This window comes from Tauraco erythrolophus, chromosome 10, assembly GCF_009769465.1.
Source record: "Tauraco erythrolophus isolate bTauEry1 chromosome 10, bTauEry1.pri, whole genome shotgun sequence".
NCBI classification, from domain to species: Eukaryota; Metazoa; Chordata; class Aves; order Musophagiformes; family Musophagidae; genus Tauraco; species Tauraco erythrolophus.
The window spans coordinates 32828974-32843114 of record NC_141474.1 but is presented as its reverse complement, the minus strand read 5'-3'; the positions used below and the strand labels follow the sequence as shown (position 1 = coordinate 32843114).

General features: G+C 43.3%; 1 protein-coding gene across 1 annotated transcript in view; it reads left to right on the top strand.

Moving 5' to 3' along the window:
• DOCK7 (dedicator of cytokinesis 7) overlaps positions 1–14141 on the top strand; it is a 108652-nt gene that overhangs the window by 16752 nt on the left and 77759 nt on the right. The window contains exons 3-7 of the mRNA XM_086617078.1: positions 8557–8732; positions 8921–8989; positions 11493–11622; positions 11729–11941; positions 12362–12447. Of these exons, the coding sequence (XP_086473204.1) occupies positions 8557–8732; positions 8921–8989; positions 11493–11622; positions 11729–11941; positions 12362–12447 (674 nt within the window). The remainder of the gene's footprint in view (positions 1–8556; positions 8733–8920; positions 8990–11492; positions 11623–11728; positions 11942–12361; positions 12448–14141) is intronic.

Genomic DNA, 14141 nt, shown 5'->3' with positions numbered 1-14141 from the left:
CTGCTGGTGTCTCCAGACAGCGCTGCTCAGGCTCACAGAGCGGAGACGTGGGCACTGTCTGAGCCCCAAGGTGGCTCGGACTCGTGTGGTTTGTTAGGTGGAGCTTTGCTCGCCGTGAATGTGGCAGACCCAGTCATTTCTTCACCTGGGCACATATGTAAACCACTTCAGCTGTCCTCTAGCTAAATAGCACAGGCAGCTCCACGCGACGCCAGCTCTGGCATCTTCGTGTGTCTCGTGGCTAATCCATACACTGGATAAATTGCCCACTGACAATTGAGACGTGACTGTGCCAAGTATTTTCCACTCAGAAGAGCGTGCATGTTTGTGGTTACCACGGGTCAGCTTGCACGGTTGAGAGCCACCATGGTTTGCCTGTGTGAACCCTAAGGGTCCGGAGGGATCCATCTCCGCTGATTTGATGTAGTGTTTCTGCCAAAAGTGGGATGCCTGTGATTATTCTAGAGTCTCTGATCAAACTGTTTGGCTTTTTCATTTCTTTAATAATGGAGCTTTGATGTTTTTGTTGTCTCAGCCTCTGCGCTCACAGTTTTGATGCAATTTATCAGAGGGTAGCTCTTTCGGATCTGTCTCAGCACTTGTGTTTTCTGTATCAAAGTGTTCGTGTTCTTCACATACTCTCTTGGTGAAATTATGTGATTCTTAGTCATCAAAGAAGATAGTATCTTTCTTCTTACCCATCCTTGGAGGCATAACTCGTGTCTTTCTGGGTTTGGTAAGAAATTGCCTTAGTATTCCCAGATAACTAATTAATCTCTGATTAATGTTAATATTTCTTTACCCAAATGGCTTCTTATGTTAACAACCAGTTATAATAGCAAATAACCTAGCAATATTTGTACATAAAACATCTCACTGGTTTTGTGGCTGGCTGTTACTTGCTGTATGTAGGACTCCTCTTTGGGTAGGTATATTTACAATATTTCCTTTCGTTAGAGGCTTTTTCCATTTCAAGCATTGTGATATTGCATGAATTTGACACACATTACAGATCATTGGGCTTGTCTGTAAAAGGAATCCAGAATTTATCCTAAATATTCTCAGATCTTAAAAATGGAGGCTTCAGACCATTTCTAAAACAGTTTTCGTCTTAGCAGAGAATGCTTACAGAAATTTTTGAGGCACGTTTACCATTTGAAATTAAAGACTTTCATCAGCTATTCACTGTAGTAATTATGTCTTTCAAAACACCATGCAAAAGAAGTAATAAGATCCAGAGCAAAGCAGGAGATATGGAACTGCATTCCAGAGGCAGCATGCATGTATGTGGAGGTAATGATTGCACTTTATGGCTGGGGAGGTGTCAACCTTGTTGAGCATTGGTAGCTGCCTGTGGTTGATGAAAAACAGAGATTGCCTAGGAATCTCCTTGGTTCATTTAAATGTTTCCAGGTATTATAAATGCAGCCAGAAAATTAAATGCGGGAGTTCTCTGTGCTCACCAGTCATCAGGCTTATCAAGTTAGGGGTATGGGTTTTCTGAAATGCAGTAATGGCAGTAGGCGAATCTGTGATTCTTAGAATTTGGATCCAGTTATGACTATTTTTCGAGTAAGTGTTTAGGTTAAAGAAAATGTAAACCATGTTTTTTAATTACTTGAGCATTGTCAGTGGTTAATATTGCACTGCTTGTGTTTCTAAACCCCTCGGAGTGACTATTGGCTGTAGTTCACACTTAGATCTGATGCCTCTCTTTAGCAAATATATTTATTTAAATCTTTACCTTCTTTAACTTGCCTGAAATGTTTTTTTTTAGTGTGTTACATTTCCTGTGTTCTCAGATTTACACTGAGTCCTTCCTACAGTACATCAGATTTGACTCCTGTTGCAGTTCCCTGAGGTACCAGTATCCCTTTAAGGGTGACAGTGGTAAGAACAGACCATCTGCATTCCTGAATGCTCCGCAAGGGAAGTGACTGTTTGCCCTGGAGACCTAGAGATAGTTAAGGGAAGGCTGGGGCTCAGCTTTGAAATGTTAATCTGCTTCTTCTGTCCTTCCAACATTTTGCCCAGGGAGGCAGTGGGTGGGAAGTTGGTATTAATTTAGAATTTGAAGCTTTGGCGCAATCTGTTACAGTTTTAGCACGTTATAAATTGTTCAATGTTTAAGGAGGTATTGAAGCTAAGATGGAACTTTGTCCTACTTTCAAAATCGGCAAGAAATATCACCCTGATTTTGAAGAAGTGCTTAGCCGCCAAGTGAAAATAGTAGTCAGGATCTCCCTGTGATGAGGAGCTCTGCAAGGTTAATTTTTCAAGGTCCCTTATCGTATCCTCACAGGGAATTTTACTCCTACACGGGAGGCAGGAGGTAGAACCTTCCAGTCCTTGCCGTTGTCATTTTTACAGGGCCCCAAATTGTACTGTGATCCTCACAGAGACTGGGTCTCTGCCCTTGGGAGTTATGCATCTCATTTTAGATAAAAGGAAAATTGGTCTTGGATTGGGCCACTGGGTTCAAATCCTTGTTTGGCCAGATGCATCCTGCCAAGACATCGTGTCATAACCATTTAAAATGCCATTGTGGCTCCCCGTGACAATAAGCATCTCGGGAGGGCAGAGGTAAGGGAGGGAGAAGGAAATGCGAGGGATGTGGTGCTTTTTGTGGCTGTGCTGACATAGGCTAACTGGAAGAGTCTGCAAAATCATAGCTGGGATCTGAGTGTGTTGCTTAGAGCATGTCCCACAAGACTACTTATGATGCTCAGTACAACACGTGTGAGTTAGGCAACAAACTTCTGGAATAGGATGTAGAAATCTCCCCTCTGCCCAGCTGTTTGTGTAGGGAAAGATAGGTTAAAGTCCTTCAGGCAAAAATCTCAGTGCCTGTGGACGTCAGGGCACACAGCAGTGATCTACACAGGACTTCTGTGCTTCAGTCAGTGTCTGTGAGATGGAGATAGTAATTGTCTCTTTTTCTGCCCTGGTGGCTGCTGTGATGCCTTACTGAGCTTCTGTACAGTGCCCAGGAGAGCAGGTAGTCTTCAGGTACTAGTGTAGGTGTAATTAGGTAAGGCAGCAAATTGGAGGGGGGAGGCTGTTCAGTCAAGGTCACAAAATGATGGCTAATTACATGGCATGCTAATGAGATATCCTTTGGTCGTTTCTTGAGCACCATGGAAAAGCGCATCTATGGCAAGTATCCCCGTTGCCTTTGTTAGTGAGGTGTCTCAGCTGCCTTTCGAATCACCTTGCCCTGCACACTCCTGCTTGCTGAACTCCCTCTGAGCATGGCTGCTGCTGCCTTCCCTACGTGGCCAACGCCGCCGCTTGGCAAACCCTGGATCACTGGGAGACGTGGGAAGTCCTGCTTGTCAGAGGAGAACTGCTCAGTGCACGAGGGAGCTGGTTGTGATCGTCTGTTCTCAGGAGTGCCACCACAGAGCAGGTCTAATAGAAATCTGCCCTTTGTGTTTTATTTCTGCTTCCTTGGTGGGGTGGAATAAGCCACAGGCTTTGCGGTGTGGTGCCCTGGCTGAAGCTTTCCCTCCGTGTTAGCCCTTTGCTCCTGCAGTCCTTGGGTGAGATGCTCGGCTAAAGCAAACGAGGGTTTGTGTTACCCTCCATGGAGTTACGCCACGTCCCCTAGCAGAGGCTCCTGCCCTGGTTGCCAGATTTGTGCAGATGCTTCTTTCATAACTGATGATGATGATACAGGTAGGTGCTCAAAAGAAGGACGTAAATAGGAGAGAGACATGTTTTGGCTAGTGGTGCTCTAAAACTGCAGCAAAATACAATGTTTGCTGTCTACAGAAGGACAAAGTCAATAGGAAACGAAATTTTATTTTCAAGCTTTTAAGGGGATATAACAGTGAAGAATAACACAGCCTTAAAGAAGAAAGCTTGACTGTCCCTGTTGCAGGAGTTGTAAACCTTTGAAATAGGGTTTCATAGTGCAACTTGTGAGAGCTGTAACTGCAACAACACAGAGGCACCTATGGAACGTGTGCGTTACATAGTTTATATAAGCCCAATCAATCAGACTGGTGTCTTAGTTAAACTGACAGAGCACGTGTCTGTGGTCAGGTTAAGGACATTTGCAGAATCGTTATTTGCACGTGTTGTGTTTGATTCGGGGTAATTGGGCTGTGCAAGTCTGAAAAAGAGAGTCCTGTTTGATTTTTTTCCTGTGCTTTTGGTTTATCAGCACGTTGTGTTTGTTTCTGCTGGCAGGGAGCAGGTTATGCCCCTCTTACTCATACCCGGCAGCCCCTTTCTCCCCATGTAGTCCTCTTCATTTTAATAGCACCAGCACAGCGCTTGCCCAGAGTGAGGCAGCTGTGCCTGATCCTGGGGATAAAGACTGAGTGATTAGGAATTATCCAAAAGATTGTCCAAAGTTTTATCTGTAATTACAAGTCATGCAAAATCAAGGAGTGTTTTTCGAAAGAGCGGCAATCGTGATTCTGAGAGCAGGCTTCCCTTTGCATGTTTTTGGTGTGTGTTTGCCATTAATTTAGTCTTCCTGGCTCGAAAGATGGTCAGAGCTCCTGCACGACTGCAGTTTCCAACGGGCCTTAATAAACTCTTCTTGGAAGAAACGGACACCCTGTCAGTGATTTCCTACAGTAGCGTTCCAGCATTCCCCCGTTAGGTTTGTTAGCTGGTCGGTAGGTGGACTGCACGCTTGCAGATACTTGGCTGAAGTTGTCCCTCTGCCTTTGGAAGTCTGATGAAAAACTGGCTGCATTTCATGGAGGAGGCACCTACTGGTGCTTCCTGGGAGGTGTCGGGAGGAATCCAAAAGGACTTTCCTGGAAGCGAGGTGGAATCCTGGAAGATTGCATATCATGAGCAAGACGCAACCCTGTCTGCAGCCTGCTAGCAAGCAGGACTGTGGGAGAGAACAGCTTTATAGCTCCTCAGCTGTTCTCCTGGTTCTGCTGCAGCAGATTTCAAAACCTTTTAATATGCAGCTGAAAGTGGGACTTGCTATTCTTGTGATAATTTGGAGATCAGTTGTACGTCAGAGTGGTGCACAAGGGTAACGGCGAAACTTCTGTAAACTAAGAAAGTTTAGAATCCTAATAGACCATGGGAGTTGGTGTTGGGTGCCTCGTTATTTTTCCTGGTGCCGTGAGGAGGTAAGCTGGGCCTGGAGACTTGGAGGTGAGGTGATAGAGCAGGTTCTGCTCCTCAGTCAGCGGTGAGGCCGGGATGATGCGGTTGGATAACCTGGTCTTTATCTGAACTTGTCTGACTCCTTTGGTGTGCACGCTCGATCTGATGGATTCATATGATGATTCCAGGCAACTTTGACCAGGTTACAGATAACATGGGAATAGCCCCTTGCGTACTGCGTCTATTCTTGGTCTCATCCACAACTTTGGAGGGATGCAGGATGGAGGAAAGGTTAAACCATCAGCAGTGAGAGTCATGAGAGGAGCTGCTGTGGTTCAGTTCAGAGACTGGGACACCGTTTGGGTTCATTTTCCTTTTGGTGCGTTTGTTCATCCTTATTTCCTCCTCCTCTTTCATCACTTCTTCCCCCACAAATATCCAAAGCTTAAAATAATGTGCTTGCCTTTTATCTGCCAATAGTCTTGACACGAAGTAGTTCCTCTTCATAACCATGGATTTATGTTTGCCCTGTTTACTCAGGTGCTAGACAGTATTTCTGGCTGCACAGATGGTGAGCCTAATACAGGCTTCTGCGTTTGACTTTTATGTTTGTTTACATCTTCATGGTACAATAGTTACCCGAAGAGACAAACTGGAAAATTGTAAAGCTCAACCTTGGGTCTAATCCTGAGCTGTACGAAGGGCTGGGAAAGCCCTGGAGCGCCGACCCGAGCCCTGGTGTTGGGTAGTCCCGTAAGCACTGCCCGCCTTTCCGGATTGGGGTTTTACTAACCTAGCCAGTTCATTAATCTGTTGTCTGATATGTTACAATGCTCCAGTTGGACCAGTGAAATTTGATGCGTAAACCACCAGGAATGGGGAAACGTGCTGTGTGTGGGGCAGTGGCAGTCTCTGCCCCATGTCTGCTCGCTCCTGCATGTACCCCTCAACTCTGCCTTGATACAGAATTTCCTCCTTGTCTGTTGTAATTTTCTAATGTTTATGAGGATGAAGGGGTTAAAAAGATGGGAGGGAATGAGGAAAAGGTTCCTCTTGGTCAGCCTGGGGAGATGCACAGGTAAATGAGTTCCTGGGGACTGAAACCCAGTTGTGGTCAGCTCAGTTTTGCCGAGCGGGTGTGCTGGAAGGTGGCTCAGCTTTGGGGCTGCCAGTGTGGGAGGGAGGTCAGCAAGGGGAGTAAAAGTAAGCCTGAAAATGTTAGGGCTTAAAAATAGTCAGTTAAGCAGCTTTAAGTCACCCTCGGAGGCTGCCTTAACCCTCTGGCCTTCTTCCAGAGGGCACTTTCGACGTCCGACTGGGAGCTGCATCACTGCCTGGTTGGGGCTCTGGACTGGCAACGAGAGGACCTGAAGAAGGGCCGTTTCCCAGCACCTCTGCAGCCCAGTGCCTCTGTGGCTTTTGCTCAGTGATTTGGTTATTTTTATCTTCATTTGCAAGAAGTCCCCCTTTCTGGGTTGTTATTCTTCTATGGTTTTGAGGTTTATGGGTGGAAAGGATTATATGCATGCGAAGTAGTGGTAGTATTATAACAGCTCTTCTGAAAAAAAACCCAAAACGTTCATTTTTAGCAATTCGTCAATAATAAACGGTCACACTTCACTGCTGTAGGTTTTGTCAGTTATCTAGTGCCAAATGGAGATGGTCCATCTGCACGTAAGAAACATAGTGCGAGGTGATGACATGTGAACTGTAATGTGGGAAGGAGCAATGAGGTTCTACTCATTTGAGTTTCGCAGTGATTAAACCAGTTACAAGTATCTGGTTTGTATTTTCAAAAGTTCTCCAAATCACATGCTTTAAGTGCATTGTGAGAGTTCAGGATTAGAAGGGGGAAAAAGGTTGTGGGGTCAGAGTTAAATAGATGATGATGCATTTCTTTACACAAACATTAATTTGTATTTTTTACCTCAGTTACAGAACTAAATACTGAGTTTCTAGCCATCATATTGTTTCGATTGACCAGGTTCTTATCTGGCATAAAGTCATCTGGTCCGGCTCACCTGACTTCATGGGAGTCACGCCATTTTTCTGCTGAATTATTTGCCTTCTGTATTTTAAGAAAATTGTAGTATTCATTAAGTTTGCTGTGGTAGGAAAGATTCTTTCCATACCCTCTGTGTTAGCCAAGTCTTTTTCCTTGAATAAAAAGTTAATTCATTTCAGAACTTTTTGGCAATAGAAGTTTAAAAACTGGAATTTGGGGTTGGTATAGCAATTTTTTTGAGAAGCATGTTTCAAACTTAAGTTCTAAGTGTTCTTTTTGAAGTCGTCTGCAACAGAAGACAAGCTATGGGATGGTTCCCTGTCTCACAGAAATCATCTGGATGACAGGAAAGAGAAAGTAGTAGAGAAAAATTGCTGAATTTTTATGTGTTTTTGTGACTCATATTAAACTGCTCAGTGCCACTGAGATGTGCCAGGGAATTCTAGGAAAACTGTCAGTTGCTGTAGAAACGGGCTCCTCAAAACTTGTTTTTAATGTTTCATTTCCTTAATGTCTATGTTTATGTACAGCCTTATAGGGTAATGATCTCATATCAGGATATATATATGTATTTATATAATATACATATGTAAAAATACAGTTATGCAATGTGAGTATGTATCCAGTTTATGCTTTTTTTTTCCCATGTATCTAAAAAAAGCTCACTTTTTTTCCAGTACGGTGAGATCAGTACTGCCAGTGAAATCCACTGTTTTCCTGCACATGTGTTTTTTCAGTCATTCCATGTGCTTCAGGTGCAAGCTTTGTGTCCAGTAAAGATGCCTTCTAAGCATCCATTTTATTTAGAGCAGTGTCCCTTCTGGCATGGGCAGGGTCATTGTGGCACTGGAGGTTCTAGTATCAGGGAGAAGAGGTGGTTAAACTTGTGCTTGTGGTGGACAAACTTTGTGTTTTGTGTTCAGAAGTAATTTAATTCAAAATAATGTTAGTCTTTAGAGTTTTGTGGCTTTGTGAGTTCCTGGTACATCAGCCCATGCTCTGGATTCCTGCCTGGGGGCCATGCCTCAGAGTGAAAGGGTTCTTTTCATCTTGCATAAGGTGAAGATTCCCTATGTGATCAGAGGAGTGGCAGGGTAGAAAGAAACCCAAAGTCATACACATGGGAAAGAAAGTGTAATGTTTTCTTTTGATGCAAATGGATTAATTTCTTGAAAATAGATGAAAATGCCTTTTTTTTTTTTTTTTTCGAGATGATCTTGGTATGTGTCCAGAGGAGTACTGTATAGAAGACAAGACATGGAAAATTGCTTTATGCTGGGTGTCAGCAGTAGCTAAGACTAACACCACTTGGTTTCATTACCATCTGATGTTGGATCAAGTGTCCTCAACAGGGCGCAAGAGCTGGTTTAAAAACCAGAGTAGAACATGTGCATGTGATTGTTTTGTTTTGACTTTTTTCCCCCCGTTCTCTCTGTTTTAAGACCCTTCCATTGCTTGTCGTTTCCCAGGTGCCACTTACAGAAGCCGTGGACCCGGTTGAGCTGGAGGACTACCTTATTACACACCCGATTGCCGTGGAGTCGGGACCCCTGCGGGACTTGCTCGAGTTTCCTCCCGATGACATCGAGGTTGTGTACGCTCCCCGAGAATGCCGAACGCTTGTGTCGGCCGTGCCTGAGGAGAGGTAGGAAGTGACAGGGGGACACCTCGCTCAAGGAGACTAATTGTTCTGGATTTAAGTATGTGAAGTTTGGGATTTTGGTCTGTGAATGCCTGCAAGAGTAAATACAAAGCTAAGCGAAAGTACGTGTGTTTAAGAAGTCATTATCATGGCTGTGGTTTCGAAGGTGTTTGTTTTTATTCTTTTAACAGTGAGATGGACCCTCATGTGAGAGACTGTGTAAGAAGTTACACGGAAGACTGGGCGATCGTGAACAGAAAGTGAGTTTCTCTGGGTATTTGTCAGCTTGATTCCACATCTACATTTTTGCAGGATGCCTAGCTGGTATGAAGAGGTTCAAAAAATGTTGTCCTGGCTACTAATTCAATGTGCCCTGGCTTTTAGTTGCCCAGCTCAGCTGAACTGATGCTTTGTGTTTAGCTGAAATGACGCTTTGTGCTTTGAAAATTAGATCTCAGACATCAAAACCCCTTGGGGCATTTTTGAAAATCTAGGCCATTTTAGTCAACGGTTGCTCCTTTAGAATGGTGGAGAAATTAGAGAATGCGAACAAATAAAATTACTTTCAGCATTTGTTCCTTCTTTGTTTTCTAAGTTTTTAGCTCTTTTTAGAGAGAAGTTGCATCAATTTTGTAACGATCTAAGATTTATGTGCAGGCACAACCACCTAATAGGTAAGGTGCCCTCTGCAGCATTCGTTTATTCCCAAAGAGACTTTGAGATAGTACATAATTTAAACAAATAATTGTTAATATTTGAACTATCACAACATTTGCTTAATGAGTTAATTGTTCAGAGAATGTGAATGCATTGATTAATTTATGCAAATTAGCAGGAAGGTTTCTGAGTAGCTTTACTTGGAACATACACTCTCTCGGATGATTGGAAGTCTGATGACTTCAAGAGCTGCTGTCAAGGAGGAAGTGATCCATGTGATGTGCATCTCCTACAAATGACTTGACTACAGCTACAGCTCTGCCCTTGTGGCAGTTGCTACAATTCACTGGTTTAATGTTGTCCTGAGAACCACTTCAGGGGATGCTGAAGATATGCTTTGCAGTGCTAAGATGACCTAATAAAAATGTGGTTTGTAATCTCATACCAAAAAAAAAAAAAACCAGGAAGAAACTCGAGAGAGAGACACATGCTTTATTAACTCCCAGCCTTTGTGGGCACAGTCTAGAGCATGCAGTGGGCTTGGACAATGTGACCACCAGGCAGCACACCTCTTGGTTTCTCAACAACTTTTGCTGGTATCTGGAATACTTGACAGTGATTCCTGTACTGCAGAGGTTCAGTTGGAGACAGTAGAGCTTTCTGTCCTGTGCAGATCAGCTGCAAGTTGCGTTCTGTGTCACGGAAGGCACAAAGCTAAAGACATCAAAGTGGCCTGAGTGGGTTGAAGGTGTGATGAGTGATTGATGAACTACAATCAGAGATTGTCTTGCCCCTTCAGAGCAGGAGAGGGTCTTCCATAAACATTTGTAGCAGTTTTTACTTGGATCAAATCATGGTGGTGGGCTGGTTAGAAACAGAAGTGTTACTGCAGGAGCAGGGGAAGAGCTCGAAAGCCTGGCTGGGAAGGATTTAATTGTTTTTTGAGTAAGGATGGTAACAGGTTTCTCTTAAGCCATCCCATTAGGTGGCTACAAGTGCTTTGTCTAGCTCTGGGGACACAAAAAATCCATCTCTTCTGGCTTTAGAAGAACGTGGCTTCTGATGTGCCATCCTCTCTCCCCTACCCCAGGGGAAATAATCTTTATTTCAGTCGCAGTCTACAGTTCTGTGTAACCAGAACGGTTTTGGGGGCAGACAAATCCATCCATTCAGTGATTACTTTAATGGTATTGGAAAAGCTAAATAAGTTTTCTTTTCAATACAGATTGTATTGTTCGGCTCTCAGGAATTATAGCCTAGCGAGGAAAGTGCTTTCCTCCTTTTTCTCCTGCCTTTTGTTATTCAGTGCGAGCACATCCGTGGTTTTCACGTCTGTGCATCCTTCTGTGGTAACTTTAGTAACAGGGTGGGATAAGAACAATTAATTCTAGACACGACCCCAGCACTGCTTCAGGAACTGACTTAAAGCGTGTATTGTAAGGAGACTGGCTCTGGCCATATGTGTGTGTAAATATAGACATTGTGCCATTTGGTATCCAAAAATTTGTTAGTCAAAGAGAGCTGATCTTGTCAGAAACAGAAGGCAGACTGTTTATTAGCAAGTGCTCTTACACCCTGGGAAGCTCTGAAGGGACATCTTTGTTCTGCTTAGAAAGATGCTCTAGGAAGATGCTCATTTTAGTGGGGGTCAGAAATGTTTTCCAGAGCTGCTCAGGACTTCTGCGCTTCATGCAGTCCTACTTGAAGCTGATGTTCTACTTTTAAAGATATTAACACTGTCTGCTCCAAGTCAGTTTGTGCTCCAGCAGAACCACTGGCCTCCCATCCCCATGTTCTTGGCTTGTTTTAAGCTTGGCATCACAATCACACGTTTTACGATGACCTTAATTGGCCATTGATAATACTTCTTTTGACATCACCCGGGGTTGCTTTATAGTTGAAGAGAGTCACATTGTGGTGCTGCAATACTGGTTGTTGGATTATTGCTCAGCTACAGTGGAGGGTGACTGGAAATACTGTTTGCAGAGAGTAGTTTATGCCTTGAGAGGGCCCACGCTAATAATGCTGCGTTTGTTCTGTAATTCTTCTTCCGGGTTGGAGGTCAAAAAGGATGCTAAGAATGCATTTGAAATACTCTGTTTTCAGATATCACAAGCTGGGAACTGGATTTAATCCCAACACCTTAGACAAACAGAAGGAGAGGCAAAAGGGACTCCCCAAACAGATCTTTGAGTCTGACGAAGCTCCAGATGGCAACAGTTACCAGGATGAACAAGTAATATACTTTTAAACCCATGCTACGTAAAACCTAATTTATAGTCACATTTTAAAAGTGCAGTCCCTTTCCCATTATAAGTTGCTTTTAATTTGTTGAATCTCAGGATGACCTTAAACGACGTTCAATGTCGATTGATGATACTCCCCGGGGCAGCTGGGCATGCAGTATTTTTGACCTGAAGAACTCCCTCCCAGATGCCCTTCTCCCAAACCTACTGGACCGAACCCCAAATGAAGAGATTGACCACCACAATGAAGATCAGAGGAAGTCCAGTAGGCATAAGGAGCTTTTTGCACTACATCCAGCACCAGATGAGGTATTTTTATATACATGTGGGTGAAACTAAAGAAGGGAAGGATATAGGGAATGTGAAAACTGTCAGTCTGCCACGGATATGAAGGAGTTAAGATCACCTTTGTTTAATATCCGTGAGAACTTTTGCTATTTTGCAGGTCACGTGTTTTTTAGCATATTGTCTTGCCATAGGTATTATTTTCTGAAGATTGGTTTTCCTTGATGGTTATGCAATCCCCTATAATGTAGAAACATTAAAGGGATTTAATTTAGCATATTTATAGCTGCTGCTGAATACAACATGCTGGTAAGCCTTGGGATAAATTGAGGCTAGTGCCTTAGGAAAAAAAAAAAAAGTGATACATGTTTTTGCTTCATAATGGCATTAGGGCTTGGTACAAGTGTCGTGTCTCTAAATTGCCATTCCTGTGTCCAATTTCAGGAGGAGCCTATAGAACGACTTAGCGTCCCCGAAGTACCCAAAGAACACTTTGGCCAAAGACTCCTGGTGAAGTGTTTGTCCCTTAAGTAAGTATCACTCCAACAGACAGCCTCTTCACAGAAACTGAATTTAAATCTGCTGTTGTATCCACGTGCATCTGGAATAACTCTGCTGCCTTATTTATTACTCTTGAAGGGATGTAACATTGGTTGGTTGGTCGTAGGCTTAAAGGTTAGTTCTGTAAAGGATAAGTTACACAGTACTTTGCATCAGACAGTTTTGTCTTCAAGGCTTTCTTTAGTGGTGTGATACAGGAAGTGTTCACCTTCCTTGGCTTTTCTCTGCGTTGCTTTTCAGCCAGTCTGTAGCTATACCTGTTCCATGTTACCAGCACGCATGCCTCACCGCGCTCGTTCAGGGCTCTGAAGTTGGCCAGTCATAGAATCATAGAATCATAGAATGGTTAGGGCTGGAAGGGACCTTCAAAGGTCATCTAGTCCAACCCCCCTGCAAGGAACAGGGATATCTCCAACTAGATCAGGTTGCTCAGGGCCTCGTCCAACCTGGCCTTGAACGTCTCCAGGGATGGAGCATCCACCACCTCTCTGGGCAACCTGTTCCAGTGTTCTACAACTCTCATGGTAAAAAATTTTTTCCTAATATCCAATCTGAATCTACCTCCCTCTATTTTAAAATATTTACAGTCATTCGTGTTCAGCTCTGTAGCAAGGATGTTTAAGTGGGAAAAAAGCAAGAAACAAACATTAAAAGTGCTTAAGCCTTAAAACACAAGACAACTGAAGATTTGCCAAAGTTTAGGCTCGACAACCTTGACTGTGTCCCTTTAAGAGTGAAGACTTTATATACTTAGCAAGCATTAACTGGAGGAATAGAAACCTGTTAAACAAGTTTAATGAAGTGGAGCTCCTGAATATAGGGTTACCTGCAGCTGGTTCATTGCCTATAACTCTTCTCTAATAACACAAGGTAAAATTTTACTGTTATTCCCTTGGAGAAATAAAGTACAAAACTGATTTTCCACACTGCTGTATTCATCTTCTGTGTCCTCAGTTAGGTCAACCCTTCTTATTAGAGAGCTCCAGTTAGACTACATTGCGGCTCATAACTGAGATATATGTGTGGGACATATCTCCTGCTCGTAGAGTACTCCAGGACCTAATATAGCTGTAGAGATGAACTGATTTTGCAGCCTTTTATGAACTGGAACAACATAATATGCAGCAGCAGTGGAGCTTCCTCTCCAAAGGACGGTGTCTTTAGCATAAATAAGTTAGATGCTGGAAATTAATGATTTCTGCTATTTGAGCATCTCTTGCTGACTGTAAATTTGTTGCAAATCTGCCCAAGTACACACTTGTTTGTGTACCACAGTAATCTCTGAAATTGAACTCACAGTTGTGATAGCGAGCATCCAGTATATGCTATCTTGGTGGCACAAAAAAAACCAAACGTAGTCTCTTCCTCAGGGAGAAGGCTAGGATGACCTAAGCAGAGTCATTTTCAGGTTAATCTCACCTTTGTTGCAAAACTAGAGAAAATACCTGTTTGGTAGTGGAATCCTATATGTTGTTCTCCTTGTTGGCAGAAAGAGTTCCAGGCTGAAAAGCTGAGAGCTCTGTGCAGGGACTGGGTGTGGGGGGTATCCCACTGTGGTTTGGGCATTAATTTGATGGGCAATCTGCAGACAGGAAAATGCCATTTCAGCCTCTGCTCACTTTGGTATAGGGACAGGTTTTGAATGGTTTTTAATTTCTTTAAC